This window comes from Planococcus citri, chromosome 3 (genome assembly GCF_950023065.1).
Source record: "Planococcus citri chromosome 3, ihPlaCitr1.1, whole genome shotgun sequence".
Lineage (NCBI taxonomy): Eukaryota > Metazoa > Arthropoda > Insecta > Hemiptera > Pseudococcidae > Planococcus > Planococcus citri.
Window position 1 is genome coordinate 17306090 of NC_088679.1, and position 25926 is coordinate 17332015.

Consider the following 25926-nt stretch of genomic DNA (forward strand, 5'->3'; position numbering starts at 1 on the left):
TGGCCCTGCTTATACTACAAAATATTTATGAAGTCAATTTGCCTTCTCTATACGAAAGCACGTATCAACATACCCGGTTGCATTTCATCTCTCATCTTCACCACGCTACCCATAAGTACCTGCCTTTTACAATGGTACATCTTATTTATCCATATCCAGGGTACAAAAAATCTAGTTAGTGTAATTCGAGCCATTACAAGACAGACGGTAGTTTGAAAAAGGAAAAAAAAGAAATAAGATCTCCGTAAGCGAGATGCCATGTTCATCTAATCCTTTCCCTCGTGTATGATTTCTTTCGACTAAATATCTAATCCGGATTTAAGAATAACGCGGCAGCGGCATGCAAGAGTAAAAAAAACACACCCAAACGTAAACGCGGCGATCCGTGGTAAAAAAATAAAGAAGAAAATACACGAGAATTTCAAAGGGCAAAGTCTTGTCGAGCCGTCGACGATGTCGAGTAATTCAATCAAAAAAAATTTAATTCAACCAGACTATACGGAGAGGAAAAAAAAACATTCGAAAAGTAGCTTAGCGACATTGTTGATCTTTATCACTACATACTTTGTTAGCTAATTGCCCCCCGTATAGAAAATTAATTTAATTAGGCCACCAACTAGGCGCCTTCTGCTTCTAATACGAGATAGTCTTGTACTCTGGTATACTTGTACGTAATCAGAGAATTATGCTACTAGTGCAACATACCTATAGTACTACGAGTAAAACACCACCATAACAGCAATGTATGTACCAGGAAATATTACTGAGAGGGAGAGAGGGAGAGAGTGAAAAAAAAATCTTCATTATTTTAAATAAATATGTACGAAGCATAACGTGAAAATTTTTTTCCACGTCGGTATTTCGAATCTGTGTAGAGTAGACGGTATATCGGTGCGCGATGAGGCTGTGTACATATTACCTACCTACCAGCTACCTACACATAGAGCGAAAACGAGGCACATGCACAATAAATTACGCTCGTTTAGAGAGAAAAAAAAGCACCATTCGCCTTGTCAAAACATCAAGTTCATCGCACCAACAGGTAATAAATCTAAACCGTGAATTTTTTTCACACTTTTATCGCAACTATGTGCGAACGTGTACACTAATACAGCCCTAGTATAATGTGTATATTTTTCGTATGAATGTGAGATTGTGTAATTTCAAATAAATGTAGGAAAATCCTACGTACGTTGGTATTACCTCTACCTATCTATTATATGGATCAATTGAACCGAATTTTTTCACTTATGCGAAGAACTAAAGCAGATAAAGATTTCCGATGAATCATTGTCCAAATGAGAAAACCCGTTTATATTTTGAAAAATTGGTTTTTACGATAACTTACAATATTTATGCGTCGAAATTGCTTATCTTGCGAAATACGAGGAGTACTTATCGCTACATAAGAAATTCCAAGTATCTTTTTGTAGATAAGTAAAGTAGGTACGTATCAACTTTTTCAGAACGTCTAGTCATCTTAGGTATGTAGAAAAATAGGAAATACATAATAAGAGAATGATATCAATTAAAGTGATAATTTAGACAGGAAGTGAATAAAAGGGTAGGTGAAGAGAGAAGGGAATGTTGCATGACAGATGATAAACGTTAGATCTTGATCTATACTGTATTTCAAAAGGTACATATAACGTGTGAATTTCGGTTCATGGTACATGGCAGGACTGTAAAGAGGGGGAAAAGTGAAGAATATCTGTCAAGGAAACTACAATGGTATTCTTTTTGAAAGGTAATGAGTAATTCGGTATTTTTTTAACGATAAGAGCGCAGAAAAGATCTTGTACCTGGGTCTATCTCTATAGGGAGACTCGTGCATTTGAGAATAGAATTTTTGGGTACAGTTTACATATCTTAGACCTCAGAGCAGACAGGTACTGTTTGGATATCATGAGGAACAAGTTACCTATGTAGTTGAATTTATGAATGAATGAATGAATGTGATGTAATCTACTGTGCTTTACATGTGTAAAGTTACACGTTGGTAGGCTATTTGCATAAGTAAATAAAGGGATTGAAAATGATACTTTCTTATTATCGTGTTCATGCACTCACTATTTACAAAAAAATAGGGCACAGATATCTCCGACAAAGAGATCTATTCATCTCACCAGAGCCCTGTAAGCTTGCCAAAGAACTTCCTCGTTTACAAAGATTGAAAAAATTCTGGCCTTATGAAGAATTTAAGTAAATACATATTGAAAATACAGGTATTGTCAAAATCTGAACTTTCTCACAGTTTTTTTTTTTTTTGAGCCTCAGGCGACTTGTTGATTCTTTTAAACATTTTCGAAACAATATTTAAATTACCTACTTTTGGCATTTCACGACTCAGCAGAGAACAACCTCTTGAAGTGTCTTCTATTTGAAGGGCATGATCTGAAATTTCCATAATCAAAATTTCTGCTCCCCAAATCGATTTTTAGATTTTAGTCGAATTTTTGAAAACCCTAAATCGACCTGCACTTTGGCAGTTCACAAAACTTGCAAGAGAACCTCTCGAGCTCCTCCAGATATCTTCTGATTTGAACAGGATTGTGGTTTTTGAAACCAGCATACCAAGTCTGAAACATCCATAGCCAAAATTTCACCTTCCCAGGCTGATTTTTGACGAATTTTTGAAAACCCAAAATTGACGATAATTTTGACAGTTTACTATTTACAAACTCGCATGGAAATCTCTTAAAAGTCATTTTATTTTTTGACATTTTTTTTCCTCATAAATATTGCAGTCAAACAAACAATCTCGAGATATTCCTTTTGTAACCAGCTCAGATGTGGATAAAATCACTTTTGGAGAAATCAGAATTGCGCTGGAGACTCCATAATTGCCTAAAATGATGGAATTTGCTTCAAGAGGATTTTTCAGGAATAATTTTCGTCCTTTTTTTAAACTCATTATTTATTTATTTTAATCCCGCGCGAGTCAAGAGGCGAAATTTTTTTGTCGATTTTTTTGTTAATTTTATTCGTCCAAAATTTTTTTGCTACAAACAATCAAAATTTTTCAAAAATTTCTAGTGTAATTTTTGTTTCAACAAAAAACATCAAGTTTTTGGTAAATAGCCAGTAACTTTTGATAATTTTTTTTTGGTGAATTAATAGTATCTAATTTTTAGTAAATAAAATGATTAGTTATTTTTGGTGAATTACTCGTAATTAAAGTTGGTCGATAATTTTGGTAAATTGCTTGGGTAATTTTTGTTTTGGTAAATTAATGGCGTAATTTTTGGTAAATTGGTATTCCAATTGGTAAATTTTCGTAAATTGCTGGGGTAATCTTCAGTTTTTCAATAAAGTTGGTTGAAAATGTTGGTAAATTACTGGGGTAATTTTTGGTAAATTGGTAAATGTTGGTAAATTGGTAAATTGGTAAATTTTGTAATATTGGTAAATTTTGGTAAATTGGTAAATTTTGGTATATTGGTAAATTTTGGCAAATTGGTGAATTTTAGTAAATTGGTAAATTTTGGTATATTGGTAAATTTTGGTAAATTTTGGTAAATCGGTAAATCGGTAAATTTTGGTAAATTGGTAAATTTTGGTAAATTGGTCAATTTTGAGGTAATGTCTGGTAAATTATATACTGAGGTAAATGTTATAAATTGCTGGGGTTATTTTTGGTAAATTGGTAAATTTTTGTAGCAAAGACGGTTAATATTGCGAACTGCGCAAGATGTTTTTTTAAGTTGGATTTTTTCCAAAAATACCAAGCAGAAAATTCAATTGAACAGCAACCGTTTTCCAAATGGCCTTTTGATTTATCCTTTTTTTTTTTTCGATGTAAACAGAAACACCCCAACAAGAATAGTTTGGGTCAAATTTTCTGAACCTAACAAAAACGTATAACTAAAAACCTAAAGAAAACGTTGGAAAAAGCTAACATTTCTACATCAATGCCAAGCCCCCTCTCCTGCAAGACTTCAAAATAGAAAAAATGTTGAAAAATGTTTACAGATTATTTAATTTTTTTATGAAAAAATTGGAAAATTGTAATAAAAACAGGTTTTTTAAAGTTTTCAAATTTTCGAAAACTCGCCAAAAATCTGAAAATGAATTTTTCACCCTAAAATTTTGGTTACAGGAGTGTTAAGTTTACCTATTCTTTTTTTCTGGCTTGGTTTCGTTCAAATCAGAAGGTGTCAGTTCAAAAGGCTCTCTTGTAAGGCCCTTCATTTCTGAGGACTTTCTATTCAATTTCCTTCTCTTCACGTCTATTTTATCATATTTGTATGTTACATTAAATTTCACTCTCTTCTGCAATCTGCATTGCGAGGATAGAGGGAGGGGGTGGAGAACTAAAGGTTGTGCATTTCAGTTTAAAGGACTGGACCGAAGCCTGTGTTATCCATAAATGTTCTCTTCACTTGTTGAAGGGAGAGAAAAAGTTGCAGCTCAGCAGCTCCAACATCATAGTTCAGATATTGAGATAAAGTTAAAATAAAGAAAACTGGGGGAAAAAAATTTTCGCCATTTCGACAGGCTTAATTCGAGTTAACTCGTAGCCTCGAGTTGAAATTTAATTAACTTCCAATTAAACAATTTCGATTGAGTTGGCGGCGTTGTAAATGTACCGTGCAGTACCTACGTTTCACAAAACAATAATTCTGGTGTATAGAGAGATGAAGATGCTTCGTGCTTTCGTGTTACTGCTTATAGAGGTACAACTACAAGTGCCTGCGAGGTAAAACGTGAATCAAGCACCGTATTGTATACAGTTTGCTGCTTCTGCCTTTCGCAGGCGGAGAGAAGTTTATGTTTTTCTTTGTAGGTACTCATCGTTCCATCTCTCTTACTCTTCCTCTTAACTTACTTACTCTCTGTGAAGCATTGAGAAAATTCGCGCGAGTTATACCATAATCGTTCGCCATTAAGTCTCGAGTAATTCACCTTAGTTAAAATTTCATAGTGGAAAAAAATATTATGCTTTGGGATCGAGCCAAAAAAACCGTTAATTTTAAATATACTGTAGGTTTTTATGGTGCTAAGTTGATTTCGTCGAGGCTTTTATTTATTACTTATTTTCTCGCGAAATGGCGAAGCTTAAATGGTGCCGGATTTCTTGGCTTTTTTTTTAGCATATCGTACCTACTTAAAGGTGTACTTATCTCAGCTGATAAGGCGAATATAGTGATTGGTAAGCGCCTACTTCGTGGTACTTTGTAAAACCAACAAATTGTTGCGAGGGTGGATTGCTTTATTTATATTGAATTCTCGATGGAAATGAGCTTATAATTGAATGTTCTTCTATCTTGTAGTCGAGCATTTATGCGAAAAATTCAACGAAATGGTAATAAATTTGATATGTAATCGGTTTCCAATTTTTTCACCTAATGAATTTGAATGAATTTGTGGAGGATGACAGATGATGAAATAAGTACCTACCAAAAATTTCTGCGAGGTGTTATCCGTAGGTATAGGACGTACATAGATAGAATTTGGACATGATGTTTAATTTGATAATAAATGAGTCAATTTTCTTAACAAGTATCTAAAATATCAATGTAAAACAAAAACAATAATTTATCCCAATAATTCTTAATTTATCTCTTCACTACACTCGAAAAATGTCATTCTTCGATCATAATCCCGAAAATCAGCTCTTCAGAATTGATGAGAACTCGTTTCAATAAATCAGTCGTAAACCACAGCATCAATTTTGAATTTTGATTGATCTCTTATTTAGCGATCTGTCAAAAATACGAATGATTGTGAAAAGGAAAGGAAATGAATCCAAAATTCAAAAGCTAAAATACAATAACTGAAAACATATCAGCTTTCAATTTCGATGTAACTTTTGGTTACCTACTTATTTTTTCAGTGATTTCGAACCTGGTTTTTGTCTGAAGAAAAAACTTTCATTAAAAAAATTGAAAAAGCGCTGGAAGCTCCTGAAATATGGCTCGAAATGGTGACATCCGATGCGGAAGTTCAGGTTTTTAGACAAACATGCAGCCATTTTCTCTGCGAATAAAATTATATTGATTTTTATGAATTCATTTTCAACCTAATTAATTATGTTTGTCAAAAAAATACAGCCGAAATGACCCCTCCCCCTGTCAAGAATGAGCCACAACTCGGTTTTCAACTGCCTGAATAAATTTTCTCCTTTTTGGAAAAATTCAAAAATTTTGGAAAAGTCGAAGCTCGACCTGAATGGCCCAAAAATCAATATTATTTTCAAAGCCAATTTTCATCCTTTTAACTAAATGAAAACAATAATTTATAGATACACTTTTTGAAAAAAAACATAAATCGTCAAAAATGGCCAATTTTGGATTTTTAAAAGTTCGCCAAAAATTCAAAAAATTAACTTTATTTGCAGCTGAAATTTTAGTTACGGAATTTTCAGATTCACGAATAGATTCATATTTAGCGAATCATTTGTGAACGATATCATTAATTTATGAATTAATTCGTTCGCGAAGGAGTCACTTATACAAATCAATTCGTTCACGAATGATTCACCAAAAAATATTCAATCAGTTCGCGAATGATTCGCCAAAAATTATTCAATTAAAAAAACACGGGACGTGTTTAGAAGACTAAATTACGTGATACGTTTGCGAATGATTCACTAATAAATCAACCAATTTATTCAATCACCAATCGTTCGTAAATGATTTGATTCGATTCGCTTCGCTTGTATAGACGGATCAGTTTCTATACAAATGGTTCACAAGAAGTTGAAGAAGTGAATCTATTCGTTCATTTCGTTCGTAAAAGATTTACCTACATATATTGGAATAATTTGACGAAAAGACGATCTTCTCACGCATAATGCATCAGTGTTTTTTCTATCGTAGCATGGTTTGGTTTGGTTTGGTTAATTGGAATGTGTCAGTTTAAAAGACTTCCTCGTTTTAATTAATCAAAGAGAGTTCTAAATTTATGTAAAACATCTCGATCATCTTGCATTGTTTTTTTTTGTATGTGTGCGACAGGGAAAAAGTGAAAAACGATCATCCTTATTCTTGAAGCCACAATTCTAATTTGAAATCTTCAAAATTAAGAAGAGGGATGCTCCTTTATTTGAAGAAACTGTACTCGTAAGTTGCTGCAAGATACATATAGGTATATATCGCAGCAATATAAAATTTTCAACAAATTTTGAAAACGTCTCGTAATTTTAATAATAAAGAAGCATTGACGCTGAAGGCAAAAATTTTCATATAATGTAGGTAAGTATGCTGTGTAGGTTTGAAAATGAATAGATTCAGCCTACTATACCTTCAACCCAAGTTACCCATCTTTCATCTCTTTCTCCACGAATATTATTACACCTATTTTACTGTTTTCTCCAGAGTCCTAGTTACACAAAAAAAAAAAACAAAAAATGCCCACTTAAAAATAAAAAAACAAATTGCTAAATTTTTCGTTGAAAATTTCCAGACCCAATAGCACCCAACAACCTACAACACATGATAGATATAAAATTTCGCGTTAAAAATTCATTTTTTTTTTAATACGAGAATTTTCAATAGCTCGAAAACAAAAGGATGGAATATTACGCCTGCTACAGCTGAACCTGAAATGATAATCTCTAATCAGAAAGGTTATTTTTCGCAAAGGATCAAAAATCTACCTAGGTACCTTAGCTAACTTGCCAACTTGGTGTGTAGTATCGCACATATGCCTACGTAGTGTTAATTTTTTTCCATCGCGCCGACAAAGTGTTTGCGAGTACGCAGAAGGGAATTTTCTACACACGAATATGTATAAAATGTTTTAATTAATGACGAACACAAAAGGAGTGATTAATTCAATTGATTACGCTGTAAAGGTTAATTTATTGGATACACATCGTATCACACCCATCGACCAGAAATAAAACCACCGTTAACCCCTTTGGAAATTCGCTGCTTGTCTTACCCCATCTATATCCCTCTCGCTGGATCGTTTAACGTGGTGTGGCGTGTAAATATCGCTGAAATATGTAATCTCGAATCTTAATGCACCACGTTACACTTAGGAATAGGTTTAGATAGGTACTCGACTACTTCTGTTCTACGCGGTTCTCATCTCACAGTATCGTTATGTATGTATATGTGGTTGGCTGGATGCTGCTGTTATACACTATGTACTTTAGTTTATTATAACTTGAAGATGATTTTCAATTTGCACTTTTTATGCATCATTTTCCATTAGATAATTGCTTCTTGTTACGCAGAACTCGATACGATTAAGGTTTCTTCTTTTTTTTTCATGTAACGTGTAGGTAGGTTGTGTACTTATATACCTACCCTTATATTTCGGCTGGTTGTCTATGCGTGTGCTTCGCCTTCCATATATGTGGTGTGAAGAGCTTTTATAGACTTTATATAGTGTGTGCTATATGCTTATACGTAGTATGATGGTCTTCTCGTATCATTGAATGCGAATGTTGCTAGGTTAGGTGTTTCTGCTTAGATACGCGTAATTTTTCTTCACTTTACGAGTATTACTTACTGGGTAACGAACTATGGAAAATGTGTAGGTATTAAAAAAGGTAACCTGCAATGACTATATAGTTATGTACGTGTGGTATCGAAAGGGTATCATGGTGTTGCTGTTTGTTGGTGTTTTTATCCTGCTAGCATTTCTCTATAATACAGCCACATATAAAATTCAATTCAGTGCCGGCTTATTTTATTATTATTGCAGCTGTATGATTATTTAGAATACATTTTTTTTCTCTTTTTCAAGAATTACACGTGACGTACCCTTTTTAGATAGGCACTACCTACTTACGAAATGTGTGGATTTTTCTCAGTTTCATATACCTACACCTAGGTACCTACGAACATATTTTGAAGATTTCTCTCACAAAATGAGTTGAATTTGGGAACAAAATTATTCGAGGACAACACAACTTTATTACAAAGGAATCATTACAATCTGTCGTCTGCAAATTGAACTAAAATTTAGCTCTCTGAAAGAGTTTAGGACCACTCTCAACTCAGAACCAAATTTAGAAGTTCTGAAGTTGGTTTTTTGATTTTTTAATGAAATTTCTAAACTGGCAAAATTTTTTTAAAAAAAATATGAAGCAATCAATTTTTTTGAAACTGGCGAAAAAATAGCTGAAAATATAAAAATCGACTTCTTCTGTAAAGTGTATCCTCTTCCCTCCACCCCTCAATCGATTGCCACTAATTTTGTGCTCGTTCAATGTACTTATTCCGTAAAAGTTGACTTTCTACAACAATCTCACGTTGAAAAAAATCCAAAATCGTTTATTTTTCAAAAAAAATTACTTCCTAGAAAATTTCTTTAACTCCTTGAAGTTGACCCTCTGAATTGATTGCAACAAATTTCAACCTCATATGAAACCTCCAACAATAATCAAATTGATTAGGTAAAACACTTTCTGGAGCGATTCCAGAATTCTGGAGATATACCTATTTATTAAGGCTGGAGGCTCTAAATTGGCTTGAAATTTAATTTGCATTAGATTTTAAAGTGGAGGAGAGGTTAACTCGAGGGGAAAAAAAGAATTCCACAATTTCATCTCAATATTGGCCTACTTTTTATTACAAAAAATCGATTCGGTTCTGCAATACACTAATTGTAAGTACCCTGCAGTGATTTCCATTTCAAAAATTCGTTGAAAATTGAAAATAATAGAAGTTCTGTAATTTTTAAAATTCTTATAATCACTTTTAAAGGTAATGAGTGCATGCTGGATTCGATTTTGGGTCTTTCTGGGTGAATCGACGATATATTTTCGGATTCTACGCGCTCTAAAACTCACGAATCTAGAGTCAGTCTTCAGTATGCATCAAAATGTTTCATTTTTTCGGCTGCTGTGACTCATTTTTGACTCAAAATCAAGTGATTTTCTGAAAAGCATTTTTATTTTTGCTTCTCAGCTTCGCAACTCATTTTTACTTCGAAAATTGACGATTTTCAACAAAAATTTAATTCTTTTCATAGCGTTTTAAAATATTTTCATCAACATGCTAGGTGAATTTGGAAACTTTGTTCAATCAAAGTGAGATCGATGCTGATCAAAAATATTCATTTTTTAAAAATCTTGGAAGGAACCAGAAGAGGCTTACTAGTTCAGCCATAATTTTATCTGATGCTACTGAATTTTTTTGTGGGGGGGGGGGGGAGGTTGAAATAACTTTAAAAACTGTCTTTTGTGGTTCTAGTTCTCGCTTTTGATGCATTAAAACACGTTTTCAACGATTTTTGGGCTTTTAAAAAATTAATTATTTGTTACTCCTAAGAAAATTCAAAAAAATATTTTTTTTTTAGTTCTGGTCAATTCGATTTCTAAAAAATTGAAGAACTCTATTCCAGAGTGGGTTAAGTCATTTTTTCACCAAAAAATGCGTTTAAAATTTTTGTTGCTAAAATTTGTTCTGTTTCGAAAGGTCGGTGCACATTTCCTTTCTTTGGACATAGAACAATTGCTTGTTGAGAAAATCACTTTGAAAAATCGATGACTTAACTCACTTTTGAAGTAAAAATCTCCGTAAAACGTGCATTTTTTTAAAAATGACTTACCCACTTTGGAATAGAGCTCTTCAATTGGACTTCGACTCTTTTGGTTCCAAAAACCTAAAAAAAATGGATATTTTTGGTAAACGTTGATTTTGAATTTTGATTGGACAAAGTATTCCGAAGTCACCTAGCTATTGATGAAATATTTTTGAAACACCATGAAAAGAAATGATTTCTTGTTGAAAATCGTCAATTTTCGAAGCAAAAATGAGTTTCGATGCTGAGAAGTAAAAATCAAAATATTTCTCAGAAAATCACTCGTTTTTGAGTCAAAAATAAGGCAGAGTAGCCGAAAAGATAGAATAGGTATTTTGAAGTTTGACCTATTTTGGCTACCTACCAATTCGAGCTTGCAATGTTGCCAGAATTTACTTTTATTGGTGCAATTTTTTGTAAAATTTCGATCATGCCAGTCTACGAGTATCTAAAATTTTCAAGTTGTTCGATTTCCTCCAAAAAGTCAAAAACGCTGAATTTGGACTGTTTATTTTTTTTGCTGTGGTCGAGTCGACTGCAGCTTCATGACAGTTTTTCTATACGTGATGATAATGTTATTACTTATATCAAGCATATTTTTAAAAACCTGATTTTCGTTTTTTTCTTCAAAAACTTTATTTTTTTTTAAAAGTTTGAAAAAATAATTTTGCCTTTTTTCCTCTTGATTTTTGCAAAATGTTTGATTGGATTTTTCTCTATTTTTAATCAACCTACATAATATTATGTTTATTATTTTTCACCATTTGATGACCACAAATTTCATGATGAGGTGAATTTTTATTGAGGACATTTTGAGAATTTTCAAGCTTCAAAAAAATTAATGAACACAAAAAATTTAAGAATATTCAAAATACCTAATGGTTGCAAAAATTTCAAAAAATTCGACCTTCTCCAGCTCTCCCCTCCAGTATGGTTCATTTCAAAATGAGTGCCTACTTATGTTTAAAGGTGACATAAACTTTCATGCAATTATATTCTCTATTAGGTATTTTATTCAATTTCTGATGTATACCTACTTAGCTATTTTCTTATAATAAGAGGTCTAGAGTTTAAAAATGATCGTTTTTTTTTCAAAACTGTTATAATTTTTTGTCTAGATAAAGAAGAAAAAAGCTTTAAAAATCTATTTGAACCGTTTTTGGGAATTTTTACATTGAAATAAAAACTGATTTTAGGTAATAAGCTTTTTAAGAGTAAACTTTTGTACGATTTTGAGAGCCCTAAAATTCTATTTCACCATTTTCAACTCACATGTTTGTCAAGGGGTTGAAATTGGCCCTCGACGCCCTCGTGCTTTTGACTTTTTATTTTCAAAATTGGAATAGTGTACTTGAAATTCGGGCCACCCATATACCTACTCTGAAGACCTGAAAAAAATTATAAAAAATTGAAAAGCTTTCAAGATTTTTTTGAAAAAAAAAAAACGAGCAATAGAAAATGTAGGAGACTGGAATTTTGTTTTAAAAATTATCTAAAATATTGGATAGATTCTTGCCAAAAATGTCCAAATTGAAGTGAGCAACCAGCCCAAATTAAGATTTCCAAATTTTTAAAATTCATTAATTTTGATTTTTCATGTTTTGAAAATCGTATACTAGTCGAACCTCTTGGAAAGGGAGGCCATCGAGAGTAAGTAATTAAAATTTAGAGTTTTTTCAGTTTTCTAGAATTCTACGTAAGGGTAGGAGTTTTTATGAAGATTTATTTTTAAGCATTTCGCGAAAGTCACTTTTGACTTTTGAGGACCACACTTGAAGACATCTAGAAAAGTCTCGAGTGTAATTGGGAGGTCACGAATACAAATTTTTGGTGTCTGTAATAACAAATTTCATGCAAATATGATCTCAGGCACCTACAATTTTTTTCAAAATATTAAAATTCAATCGTGAAATTTTCCTAGCAAACGTTCTACGGGTTTTTGCACATGAAGGGGTGACAATTAGGCTGAGAATAAGGGAGAAGTGAATTGAAAAAAAATCATTAAACATGTAATCGAAGACCACCCTAATACACGATGCACACCCTGCATAATAATGTTACTCTCTCTACTGGTTTTATGTACCTACTCCTAGGTATGGTTATGCTGATCGAAAAATCTACCTACGTAGAGACTACAACCACATCACCCCCTCTCACCCCTTCTCCCACATCGAATACACTTATTATAATTTCTTACGCTAAAGACAAAAATTACAAGGAAAAAGAACACGAGCGCGAGATTTTTTCAAAAGGCATTGTTTGAGACGCTTCTAAGTGGATTTTAATTTATCACGTATGATTAGTGGCCGACGTGTTGATCCGGTCGGTTTGATGCTGGCAACTCTAGTCAGTCGCATGGTGCAATTATCATCGTAATGTTCTACGCTGCTTCTTCGTGTGTGTGATATGCCTCTCGAATTTTATTATCGTCGTGTACGATTACGTAGCTGTAGCAGCGAAATACTACGAATACTTAGTGGTGATTTTTTTTGTTTTTCGCGAACATGGTGAAAATCGAATCATATTATTTTATTGGTTCGTAGAATTGATAGAAAAGTCGATGATGACGATGATGATGATAAGTGGTGGCATTTAATCGATAAAATGTCATGTACCGTTAATACTATTACCTAATAGACTATGTTTTTACCTACGTCTGCAATTATTAGAGTCTCGTCTTCATCGTTTCGTTGTTTAAGCTGCGATAATATCGAAATGTTCAGTCATTACCGTCGATGATAGCACTTTGTAGTATGGATTTATTTTTCATTATTTTATTCGCTTTGTCTTGTTTCAAGGGTTCGTTGCAAGAAGTTAAACTCTTCGATGCGGCTTCGTACGCCGAATACCAATGTGATAATTTTCAGGTAAGAAATTTTTTTACATTTTTTATACATTAGCTACCTACCTACTTACTACATATTTATGTATAATAGCTTTAGCTGTTTAGTGATAGAATATTTCGTTAGGGTTGTAGAAGGGTGGACTGATAAGGAAGTAAAGATTTACCTACCTAAGACTTGAATGTCGTGAATTATGTGAGGGGTAATCTAAATCGAGAGGATTTTTTACTCACTAATGTGAGTTTCGGTATCACGTTTTGAAAAATTAGATGGAATGTTTTTCAAATCGTATTTTTTTTTTTTTTTTTATTTATTTATAAAAGTGAAATATCTACATAATTGTGAACGATGAATTTCTAAATGAAGAAAAAAATTACAAAGTGAAGATTTTCTGAAAAATTATAATTTTTAAAAAAATTTATGAATATTTCTGGGTGTTTAAAAATTAAATTTAAAAATATTTTTCCAGTATGATTTTTTTTTTCGAGTTCCTATAACAGAAAATTTTGACGAAAGAACTTATCCGAAAACCCTTCAACCAAGATTTTAGGTCCTAAAGTTCATTTTTTTGGCAAATAAAAATTTTAAAAATTCAAAAAAACTGTTTCAAGCCCTATTTTCAAACCTTTTTACAAAGTATAAATTTTTTTGAGCAAACTGAACGAATACAAATAATTTTATCAATTCAACTTCCACAAACATCCACATCTACTAGTTTTAGACCTTTCTGAAGCCTCCAACAATTTTTAAAATTTCTCCAGAAATTTCAAATTGCTTTGAGGAAGCCAAAAATTGCCTTCGAAATCCGTAACTTTGGTCAGTACTTATTGGGCATCCTCTCGACCGTTTTCGGTGGTTACTGAGAACTTTCAGTAGTGCCAGTTCAAAAGTAAATTTTTGTCCAATTTTCAAATTCCAAAAAATTTGAAAAAAATCAAATTTTCAGAGAAGTTTTTTGAGAAGTTTTTTTGTTCAGATATCGCCTGATGAAAGGGTATCCATCAAGTTTTAGGTTCTAACGTTCATTTTTAGCCCCTTGGGAGCGATTTGAAAATTCTGGAGAAAATTGAAAAATCACTTGAAGGCTCCAGAATGACCCAAAACTAGTCAAATTTAATTTTTGATGGCGATGGGAGTCAAATTAAACAAATTATTTACAATTAATTCAGTTTTTTAGAGAAAAATCACCAAAAAAAATTTTGAGTTTTTTTTTTAATTTTTCAAAGTTGTATCCAAAAATGAGCTTTAGGGCCTAAAATTTGGTTACAAGGGATTTAGGAAGTAATCTTTCAATAATCAAGTAAATAAAATGGAAAAAAATGTGGGTGGAGAGAACCGAGGAAATGATGTTTTCGTATTGAACTTGAAACGCACGTGGCCGTGGTCATCTTCTAGTTGAATGTATGGGATGAGGTGGAGGAGGCGGTAATTAGAGAGAGCGTTTAATCGCTTAAAACGAAATGAACGATCATTCGAATAACAATTAAAGAAGAAGTATGGAAACATCTATAGATTTTTTTCGTGATTCGTGACCAATTAACCGAATATCATCGTCTATTTGAATGCGATGAAGTTGAATATCGCTTACGATGGGAAGAAAGAGCAGACAGAGCCGTCCAATTTATCCATTTGAGCATAAACAGATGGCTACTTTAAAAAATAAAATGAAATTCTGAGAATCGAAGGGGAAAACATTGAACAAATCTTGAAAAAAATTAAAAATTACACTGGTATTTAAAAACATTCAATTGCGCCAATTTCTACCAAAATTATACTCACAATAACATCAGCTGTAAAACCGAACCCAAAACTTGATCGAACAATACTGCACATTTATCTCAACGAAGAATACATTACAACTACATCTATCACCCGTCCATACATAAGTTATGTATACCTACCATATACACTATATCTATACAATATTTCACGGTAATTATATTTCCACGGTGATTAATAATTTTATTAGTAGTTAAGGTCCGGGTCAAACTTTTCTAATAAAGAGGTCTGGCCAAAACTAAGCTAACTTGTATGACAGTTTTAGTCACCAACAGAGAAGCGTGTAGGTGGAGATGCAGAAGTTGTAAAAAGTCATTTTTCATCGGTCCCGGCCAACAGCAGATTCTTAACCAACAGTCATTTTTTCAAACGCAAACAAATGAAAACAATTTGTAAGTTTTGCGAAATTAATCGCGTCGCGTCGCCAAAACAGCAACGCGATGTAATTGAATCGGAAATTCGCGAGCAAAAAAAAAGTTATAAATTGTCTCGAGTGGGGTGAGAAAAAAGAAGAATATTCGATATGATGTGAAGTGATGTAGTTGATGAGAGGTAATCAGTACTTACGTGTTTATTTGAGAGTTCGGTGGTAACTTTTTTTCATGTTGAGAGGGTTTACTTTGCACAGTTGATAAATTCAGGGTATCTTTATGAAGTGTGTTTTGCTGCAGTCGAGAGAGAATTTGACTCACGTGAGAGAGCATGAAAGCGAGACGTCAGAATTGAATTTTGAGCAGTCGAACTTTATTTTTCGATTTTTGGCGAATTTTTGAAAATGGTGGAAGTAGTTTTTGGCATTTTAATTTTCTACAAAAGAAGTAAATATGGAAGATAAATCGATTTTCACAATTTTCGGGTCGATCTGGAGCCTCCAGCAAAAGTTGGATTTCTCTTTAACAATACTAAATCACTCCAGACGGCGCTTGCAATCGACTTCGGCAGCTTAAAATTTCGAATCCTGTCTCTCCACAACAAAAATTCACAATATACCATTTGGGAGAATTTTGGTTATGACTCTAAGTCCGTAAAAAATGTCGAAAATACATCATCGAAAATATTGTGAAAGTTGAAAATTAATTTTTACAAATTTAAAATAAGTTTTTTCAAAGGCTAGGAAGGAAGAGAGGGGAACTTGAAAATTTGTTTTCGAAAAAATGAATTACGAGTAAAAATGTTTTCAAGAGGTAAATCAAAATCTTGATTACAATTTCCGACAGGGTTTCGTTTCCTATCATATATGTACCCTACTTCGCTCATTAGGCTGTTTTTTTTTGGTGCTGTTTACGTTTTTAGATTTTTCCAAAATTGCCAATTTTTGCAAAAAATTACTCAAACTTCTTGTAACTCTTAAAATCTACACTACAACGAATGGGTCGTTTTTCGATTTTTTTTCGAATTTTTATGGAGCTCAACAAAACAAAATGTCACAATGACCTCAATAAGACGCAGGAAAAATGTCAGATTTTTTGGTAACCCCCCCCCCCCCCCCTCTTAACTCGAGCTCGAAGTTTTCAAAGTTTGATAAATTTTCAATTGTTTCAATTTTTTGATTTTTTTTTTCAAGTTCAGGTGGTCTCTTGACGTCTTAATTACTTGCATGTGATTGTTTTCAGCTCATTAGAAAAGTTCAAAGTTAATTTTCACTGAATTCAGGAGTTTTCAAAATATTCGTTTTTTCCCTTCAAAATATGATAATTTTGTGATCACCTTCCTAAGATAGTGAAATTAGAATTGAATAAGTGGGTAATTTGGGCATCAATGGACCATTTAAGCTGAAAAATCAATTTTTTCAACATATGTATAAAAATTTTCAATTTTTAAAACCTTTAGCTGAAGGAAGGGGGAGGGGGGTCAAACATTTACCAAAAATATTAAAATTTCCTGTACGTCTTATTGAGGTTAATTGGCCACAATTTTTTGTTGGGCTCCATAAAAATTCGAAAAAATTGAAAAACGACCCTCCCTAATGTATAACCCTCCCATCACGCCATGTTTCATAGGCACATTTTTACTGAATCAAAAAAATAAGCTTCGAGTGAAGTGGTTGAAATTTCTGGAGAAAAACCAACTTTTTCAGGAGGCTCCATATCGGATGGGAAATGTTTATAATCGATTCGAGAGGTCAACTTTAGGGGGTATGAGAAATTTTGAGTAATTTGTTGAAAAATTGGCAATTTTGTAATTTTCTTCCGAGTTTAAAAATTTTTGACATAAAAAAATACCAACACTTTTCAACTTGTCGGTTTGAATTTGCGCAATTCATCTTCTGTAATCGATTCGGAAGGTAAACCAATTTTTGCTGGAAGCTCCAGATCGGTCCAAAAATGGTGACAATTGATTCGGGTGCCTAATTTTAGAGGATATGAGAAATTTTGAGTAGTCGAAAGAGAAATATAAAATAACTAGACAAAAATATAAGACTTTTATTGAAAAATGACAATTTTGGAACTTTTTTTTCGAATTTTCTTTGAAATTTGAAAATTTTTAGGAAAAGAAGCACTTACAAAAAGAAGTACTTACTAGTGGTCTGCGCGGGTCGGGCAAGCCCGTGGGCTTACCCGACCTGGCCCAAGTACTCGGGCAAAAAGCCCGACCCGACCCGAAAGCCCGAAACAAGCCTGAAGGGCCCGAGCCCGACCTGACAATAATTTTTTCAACACTTCCGATAAATTTTGTTGCAACGTTGGCGTGATGCAACGAGATGGTTTTCCCAACAATAGGTATTGTTGTGACGTGAACATGGTGCTACACTTCTTTATTTACAAGTACTCACAGCGCATGCGTTGAGTAAGAAACCCGAGCCTGAGGAAGCCCGACAACCCCGACAATCCTGGCCCAACCCGACCCGACTTTTATTGGGCTCGGCCCGCGGGCTTTCAGACAAACCCGTGCAGACCACTAGTACTTACATACACTTTTCAATAGGTCATTTCAGCGATTTGAAATTGCTGGAGAAAAGTAAGTTCAAATCAAATCAAATCAAATCAATTATTGTAAGGTACTGGAAGCGGCATTTACATGGTCATTTACATCGATAGTGCCTACAGAGCAACTTTACAATGATCAACAATACAATAAAATGAAATGAATGAAATAAAATAAAACAAAACAAAACAAAATGAAATAATAAATAAAGTAATAAACATAAAAATAATTCAATAGAGGGTTATAGTTTGCCCAGGAACTTATCTACACAATAAAATGCCTCCTTGATTAGCAATTTTTGAAGGAATTTTTGAAATAACTTAATATTATGAACATCTTTGATTTGTGGAGGGAGACTATTACAGATTTTTACTGCCATAGTATCTATTCCTTCCCTGTTGACTTTAGTCCTCATCTGATCGGCAAAGATTGAGTTTATCCCTCTGGTATTATAGTTATGGGTCAGTACTGAAGGCTGAATAATATTCTTTTTTATCATTATTGATACCTGCAGTATATATAGGGATGGTGTTGTAATAATTTTTTCATCAATGAAGGTTTGTTTACAGGATTGGACAGTAATGCGATCAATCTGTGCAATTTAAGTCGCTCGGCTTTGCCTCGCTCCTTAAACTTTGCACTCATTAATCGCATACTTTCCGCTCCTGTCACGTAATATACTATTAGTGTAGCGATTGATGCTGTTTTTTTCAATTGATAGAGAAGGTAGTTGTAAGATGATAGTTTTTTTGTAAGCTTATCTACATGGCTAGTCCACTTCAAGTTAGTTTCTACCAGAGTACTGCACGGTTAAGTTAAAATAGCCGGATAACCGCCGGAGCTATCGGCTAATTTAACTACAGGTTACAAACTGCAGTTACTTTTGTCGGCGCGCGCAACCAGCGGTAAGTTAGGTTAATAACCATACGTTAACCGCATTCGGTTCTCTGGTGTCTCAACAATACATTTTGGTGACTCATCAAACAGATAAGACAGAATCGAACATTACATTTCCGATAAGAGCGCGGTATAATCGCAGGTAGTTTAGTCATTTTAACTACAAAATTATCCGCATAGGCTAACGCTAATATAACTGCTTTTGGATGAGTTATATTTGGTAGCTTACCGCACACGACACGCGACTAACGCAGATAACTTTTAACTATACCGTGCAGGACTCTGGTTTCTACAGTAATGCCCAGAAATTTTGCAGTTTCCCTGAATTCTGGTAAAGAGGAATTTCTAGAATTGTCCAAAGTGTGCTGTATGCCAGAGGTGAAGGGGACTACTACAGTTTTCTGTAGGTTCAGGGCCATTTTATTCATTTCAAACCATCTTTAAGGATAGAGAGTTGGTTATTTTTATCTACTTTCAGGAGAACAGTGGAATCATCTGCAAATAACGTTGATGGGTAAGAGATACAATTGGGTAGATCATTTATGTATGTTATAAAAAAGAATGGACCTAATATCGTTCCTTGGGGGACACCCTGTTTTTTTGCTGAAAGCTCCATATGAGTTCAAAAAATGGTGAAAGGGGGGGGGGTTAACTTTTGGGAAACGGACGCAGTTTCGAGTAATTTGTTGCAAAAATTGACGATTTTGGAATTTTTTTTTTGAATTTGAAATTTGTAAAAACATCATTTTCCATTTCGTCGCTTTAGATTTGCAATTCACCCTTCGTAATCGATTCAGAAGGTTGGACTTCTGACAGGATTAAACTTTCAGCTGTCGAAGTTAATTACAACACTTTCAGGAGCGATTTGAAATTGATGGAGAAAAGTCAAATTTTGCTGGAAGCTCCACATCAGCTCAAAAAATGGTGACATTCGATTGTGGGGGGGGGGGAGTAAACTTTACGAAGTAGACGAACGACGAAGTTTCGAGTAATTTGTTGCAAAGTTAACGATTTTGGAATTTTTTTTTTTTTTGAATATGAGATTAGTAAAAATATCATTTTGCATTTCATCGCTTCGGATTTGCAAATCACCCTTTGTAATAGATTCAGAAAGTTGAACTTTTATGACAGGATTAAATTTTCAGCTGTCGAAGTTAATTAAAACACTTTCAGGATCGAGTTGAAATTGCTGTGGAGTGAATTCGACTTTTGCTGAAAGCCCCACATCAGGTCAAAAAATGTTTACATTCGATTGTTGAGGGGGGGGGATATATTTTACAAAGTAGACGAAGTTTCGAGTAATTTGTTGCAAAAATTGACGATTTTGGATATTTTTTTTGAATTTGCGATTTGTAAAAACATTATTTTCCATTTCATCGCTTTGAATTTGTAGGTAGGTAATTCACTTTTCGTAATCGATTCAGAAAGCCGAAATCATGACAGGATTAAATTTTCGATCAGGAGCCGAAGTTGATTGCAACACCCTAGTGCGATTTGATATCGCTAGAGAAAAGTCAACTTTTGCTGGAGGCTCCAGATTGGCTGAACGAAGAATTTCAAATTCTCATTTTTTTTTCAAATCAAAAAAAAAAATCTCGAAGTTAGAATCCAAAATTGCTCAAATGTCACAGATAAATTGATTGCAAGATACCTCGAATCTTATTTTAAAAAAAATTAAATTAAACAAAATACATCAAATCTGCGTACAATCTGCGAAACATGACGACGTCATCATTATTGTAGGAGTCTATAAATTGGTCGTCGGTCGTCGTCGTTCGTCTGATCCGAATATTCGTATCTCTTCCTACCTATAAACTAGCTCCAATGACCTGTGCAAACATTGACAGATAACCGTTTAAATCAATATTTACTTATGCCTTTTCCACCTGAAAGAATTTTCTGTGCGGGTCGACGTCGACGACCATAGGACCAGAAGGACGAATCTAAGCTATATAGGTAAAGCAGAATATACTCGTATACTACGTCTCGAGTAAATCTATCCTACACTATAGGAATAGGTATTATTTCGCACGACGAATTGGCATAAAAATTGACGCGATCTCGCTGTGTTGGTATTTCGATAGCTCGATAGTCGATGGGTGATTAGTACTTGGGGAAATTCACCCGCGCGTTTCCACCAATACCTACATATATAGGTAAAGGTATACTCTCGTACTCTACACGTTAAGCCATCTCATTAATAAAATTAACCCTATTTTAACGCTACACTAGTCTTTAAACTCAAACACGCATCAATAACGCGTCTCTCGCTAATTTCTAAAACTTATCCAGAAGATTGAATACTACACGAGGGTCGAGAGGGTCGTACTTTGGACGAAAAAAATACCGAGTACACCTCATCTCTCGAGTACGAGAGCTACGACTTGTTTTTTTCCACCTTATAATCTCATCCCACGAGCCACGACGATGACGTTCATTACAATCGAGTAAACTTGTATGTTATCGATAAATTGCGCTAATACCACCTGCGATGATATCCGACACGATGTGATAATTTGTTTTTTTAATCAGTCATTTCGGTGGAGGAAAAAAAACGCCAGCCTTTATACCTTTTTTTCAGCTGGGTTAACGATTTTCTAACCGAGTTTTAATCCGATTTGACAAAATGGGGAATTTTTTTCCTATATCGTTACTAAACCGGTTTCGAGTCACTTTTCACTTCTTAAATGGAAATTCGATTCGCAATTTTCGAATATTTCACACGTCGACAGTCGAATTAAATTTGGTGTGAATACAAAATGCAAAATAGAAAGTGAAAAAAAATTGCTGAGCTGAAATGCCCATCTCTTCTCTAAGATGCCATGGACCGAGCTCTTGCCGGATTCTATACGAATGAAATGTAATTTATTTACAATAAACTATGTATATCTATCGGATCGGTTTACTTAATACCTTTATTATGAGATTTTTAATGATTTTTCGTTAATCGAATTATCTACTTAACATTTTACGAGCTGGCAAGACGCTGCGCTGAGGTGGTTACAACGCGAAATATTTTCTCCAACGATAGTATAGGTACCTTGAGAAATTCGAACCTATTAATTAATCGTATAAATTACTGTAATGCTTCAAATGAATGGGATGGTTTTTAAATTACATTCTACTGCGCCGTTTATCAAATAGTCCATTTCTTTTACTTACCTACCTATGTATTAAGAGTACCCATTCATAGGAAGAAAGCAAAGAAATAGAAAAAAACCAGCCAACGAAATGAAAATCTTATGTATCGTAACATAACTAGGTAGCTTTATGTAAATGCGATATAGTTAATGAAACGTTTAGGCCATTCTCTCATCGAATAGTACGATCGACTTTGTCGTCAAGATGAAAATATCAGAGTACGATGCGTAAGGTATCTGTAGCATATAACTTCGCACACGCCTTCTTATTACACCATCGTCATCTCATTGAGATTTTTTTTATAGCATATTTGCCGCTCTGCTAGAGCTATCAAAAACGTGTATTATTATTTCGCCTCTCTTTTTCATCTTTGAAATGATCGTTTGGTTAATTGGATATGTTATGGAAGGTATAGTAATGAGCCGGTCTATGTGTTTCTTTTTTGATACCTTACAGATTCTTTTTCACGTCTTTTTACAACTTGCTCGGTTGAATTTGTGAACTAGGTACATTATTTAGTGATCGGCGTATTTAGGGGTTTATAATGCATATTTTATTGTTACGATACGATGTGTTCAAAATGAGTGTTTTGTTGGCTGGAATATTTTTCAGGTGAGAGAAAAAGGTGGATTAAATCGACCGGTTTATGTAGTGTGAGAATTAGGTATTTACTTGTGTTAGGATCATTTTATTCAATTTGTACTTACGGATTAGAGAAGATTGGAATGGATGAAAATTGAAAAAGGAATGTCAGAAATCATAATGAGAGTAAATATCTTCCTACTTACTTGATACGAAGTTCGGGATTTTTTCTGTGTAGTTTTTGTGGTGTTTTTTCGACTTTGAAATTTTTTTTGAGGATTTGAGAAAGGATTTTATATTTTATGCTTTACAAGATGTTATTAGAAGATTTTAAAATTTTCAAAATTTGACGTGATTTCAAACCGAAGTGAAAAAAAAGAATCGTGTCTAAATTTGGTAACATTATTTCGAGTCCTTTTTAGTCTCTGACGATGAGGGAGGATTTCGAAAAAATAGTCAGTGGATTTTGACTGAGTTCAGCAGAGACATTCTTTTTGAGTTGAAAGTTACTTACGAGGGAACCTTTATAACTCCTCTGCTCCGATCGAGCTATTTGGCTCACTGAAAGAGCATGTTACCTTGAACTGAGAACCAAATTTTCAGCTGCTGAAGTTTATTTTTGGCTTTTTGGCGATGGCGAACTTTTGAAAATGGAGGAAAAATAGCCTTTATTGTACCTACATATGTTGAATTTCTACAAAAAGAGCAAGGATCGAGATAGAAATCTGAAATTCTATTTGTATACTAAAATCGACCCCCTCCAAAATTAAATGGAACCATTTTCCAGCCGATCTGGAGCCTCCAGAAAAAGTTGTCTTTTCTCCAGCAACTTTAAATCGCTCTAGAAGGCGTTGTAATCAATTTCAACTGATGAAAATTTAATCATATCATAAGTTTGGTATTCCAAATTGATTAAGATCGATGAATCGAAAATCCTAAATGATGAATTGAAAAATGTAGTTTTTTACAAGTTGAATAGGTAGTCTCAAATTTTTAAAAAATTCCAGAATCGTAAATTTTTGCAATAGGTAAATTACACAAAACTTCACTTGGGTATTTCCTAAATTCAACCCCCCCCCCCGAATCGATTTCCACCATTTTTGGACCGATCCGGAGCCTCCAGCAAAAGTTGACTTTTCTCCAGCAATTTTAAATCGCTCTAGAAAACGTTATAATCAATTTGACTGCTAAAAATTCAATCATATCATAAGTTCGGTATTCCAAATCAATTAGGATCGATGAATCGAAAATCCGAGATGACGAATTGAAAAGTGTATTTTTTTACAAGTTAAAAAAAACTCCAAATTTTCAAAAAATTCTAGAATTGTAAATTTTTGCAACAAATTGCCTAAAACCTCACTTATTTCCTAAATTCGACCACCTCGAATCGATTGCCACCATTTTTGAACCGATCTGAAGTCTCCAGCAAAAGTTGACTTTTCTCCAGCAATTTAAAATCGCTCCAGAAGGCGTTGTAAATCAATTTCGGAAGCTGAAAATTTAATCCTATCATAGGTTCAGTATTCCAAATCGATTAGGGTCGGTGAATCGAAAATTCGAGGTCACGAGTTGAAAAGTGTATTTTTTTACAAATTGAATAAACTCAAATTTTCAAAAAATTCCAGAATTGCCTATTTTTGCAACAAATTGCCCGAAACTTTGCCTGACTCCTAAAATTTGACCCCTCGAATCGATTGCCACCATTTTTGGACCGATCTGGAGCCTCCAGCAAAAGTCGAGTTTTCTCCAGCAATTTCAAATCGCTCCAGAAGGCGTTGTAAATCAACTTCGGCAACTGAAAATGTAATCCTATCATAAGTTCGGTATTCCAAATCGATTAGGGTCGGTGAATTGAAAATCTGAGGTCACGAATTGAAAAGTGTAATTATTTTTTTACAAATTTGAAAAAACTCAAATTTTCAAAAAATTCCAGAATCACCTATTTTTGCAACAAATCCCCCGAAACTTCACCTAACTCCTAAAGTTCAACCCCTCGAATCGGTTTCCACCATTTTTGGACCGATCTGGAGCCTCCAGCAGAAGTTGACTTTTCTCCAGCAATTTAAAATCGCTCCAGAAGGCGTTGTAAATCAACTTCGGAAGCTGAAAATTTAATCCTATCATAGGTTCAGTATTCCAAATCGATTAGGGTCGGTGAATCGAAAATCCGAGGTCACGAGTTGAAAAGTGTATTTTTTTACAAATTGAAAAAACTCAAATTTTCAAAAAATTCCAGAATCACCTATTTTTGCAACAAATTGCCCGAAACTTCTCCTAACCCCTAAAATTTGACCCCTCGAATCGATTTCCATCATTTTTGGACCGATCCGGAACCTCCAGCAAAAGTTGACTTTTCTCCAGCAATTTCAAATCGCTCCAGAAAACGTTGCGATCAAATTGGGCAGCTGAAAATTTGGTTTTGAGGTATGGGTGACATGCTCTTTCAGTGAACCATAATTCCAGCTAGATTGGAGCTGACGAATTGTAAAAGTTCCCTGATGAGAAAAAATTTTGGCTCCGGAGATGCCCCTGGAGAAGAGATATGGGTCCTCAAAAAGGGGACATTCTCGAAAAAATCGTGATTTTTTCGCTCTAGCCCTTACCCAACCTGTTTTGGGAAAAATTGTCAAATTTCTAAGACATTTTTGAGGGATTAAAAATTTTCAAATCGCTAATTTTATTTTAGTGTAAATTTGTACGTATTTTGAAATTTTTTTCTCGCAAATATTTCGCATAAATTATGCCAAAATATCGAAAGATAATATTTCTGAAACTGGGGAAATATTTTGAAACCCAGTGGTGCCAATTTTTTGGTCATTATTGCCAATTTCGAAAAATCGCGAGAAAAATACACCTATAGAAACCTATGGAATTTTTTCGATTTTTTGAAACTGACAATAATTATTTACTTACCAAAAAATTGGCACCACTGTTCCAAAATGTTTCCCCAATTTCAAAAATGATATCTTTCGAATACTTACTTTGACTCCATTTATTGCGAAATATTGGAGAAGAAAAAATTTTCAGAACACGAATTTATCTCAACCGCTCAGTGGAGCCTTAAGAAGTGGGTGGTCTTGAAATATTTTGATTTTGGACTGGTCCATTTTCCCCCCACATCATAATTATTGAGTAGGGACTGGAGCGAAAAATTCACGATTATTCGAAAATTCTTCCTCTTTGAGGGCCTATATCTCTTCTCCAGAGCTACATTGAGAGCTAACAGCTAAAAAAATTTGTGAATCACTTTCAACTCAAAATGAAGGTCTCCTACTTA

General features: G+C 33.9%; 1 protein-coding gene across 4 annotated transcripts in view; it reads left to right on the forward strand.

The window, feature by feature from the left end:
- The window catches only part of LOC135839787 (collagen alpha-1(XVIII) chain-like), a 318681-nt gene that overhangs the window by 172931 nt on the left and 119824 nt on the right, over positions 1-25926 (forward strand). For all 4 annotated transcript variants that reach the window (XM_065355987.1, XM_065355989.1, XM_065355988.1 and 1 more), the window contains exon 5: positions 13281-13349. In XM_065355987.1, coding sequence (XP_065212059.1) covers positions 13281-13349 — 69 coding nt within the window. The remainder of the gene's footprint in view (positions 1-13280; positions 13350-25926) is intronic.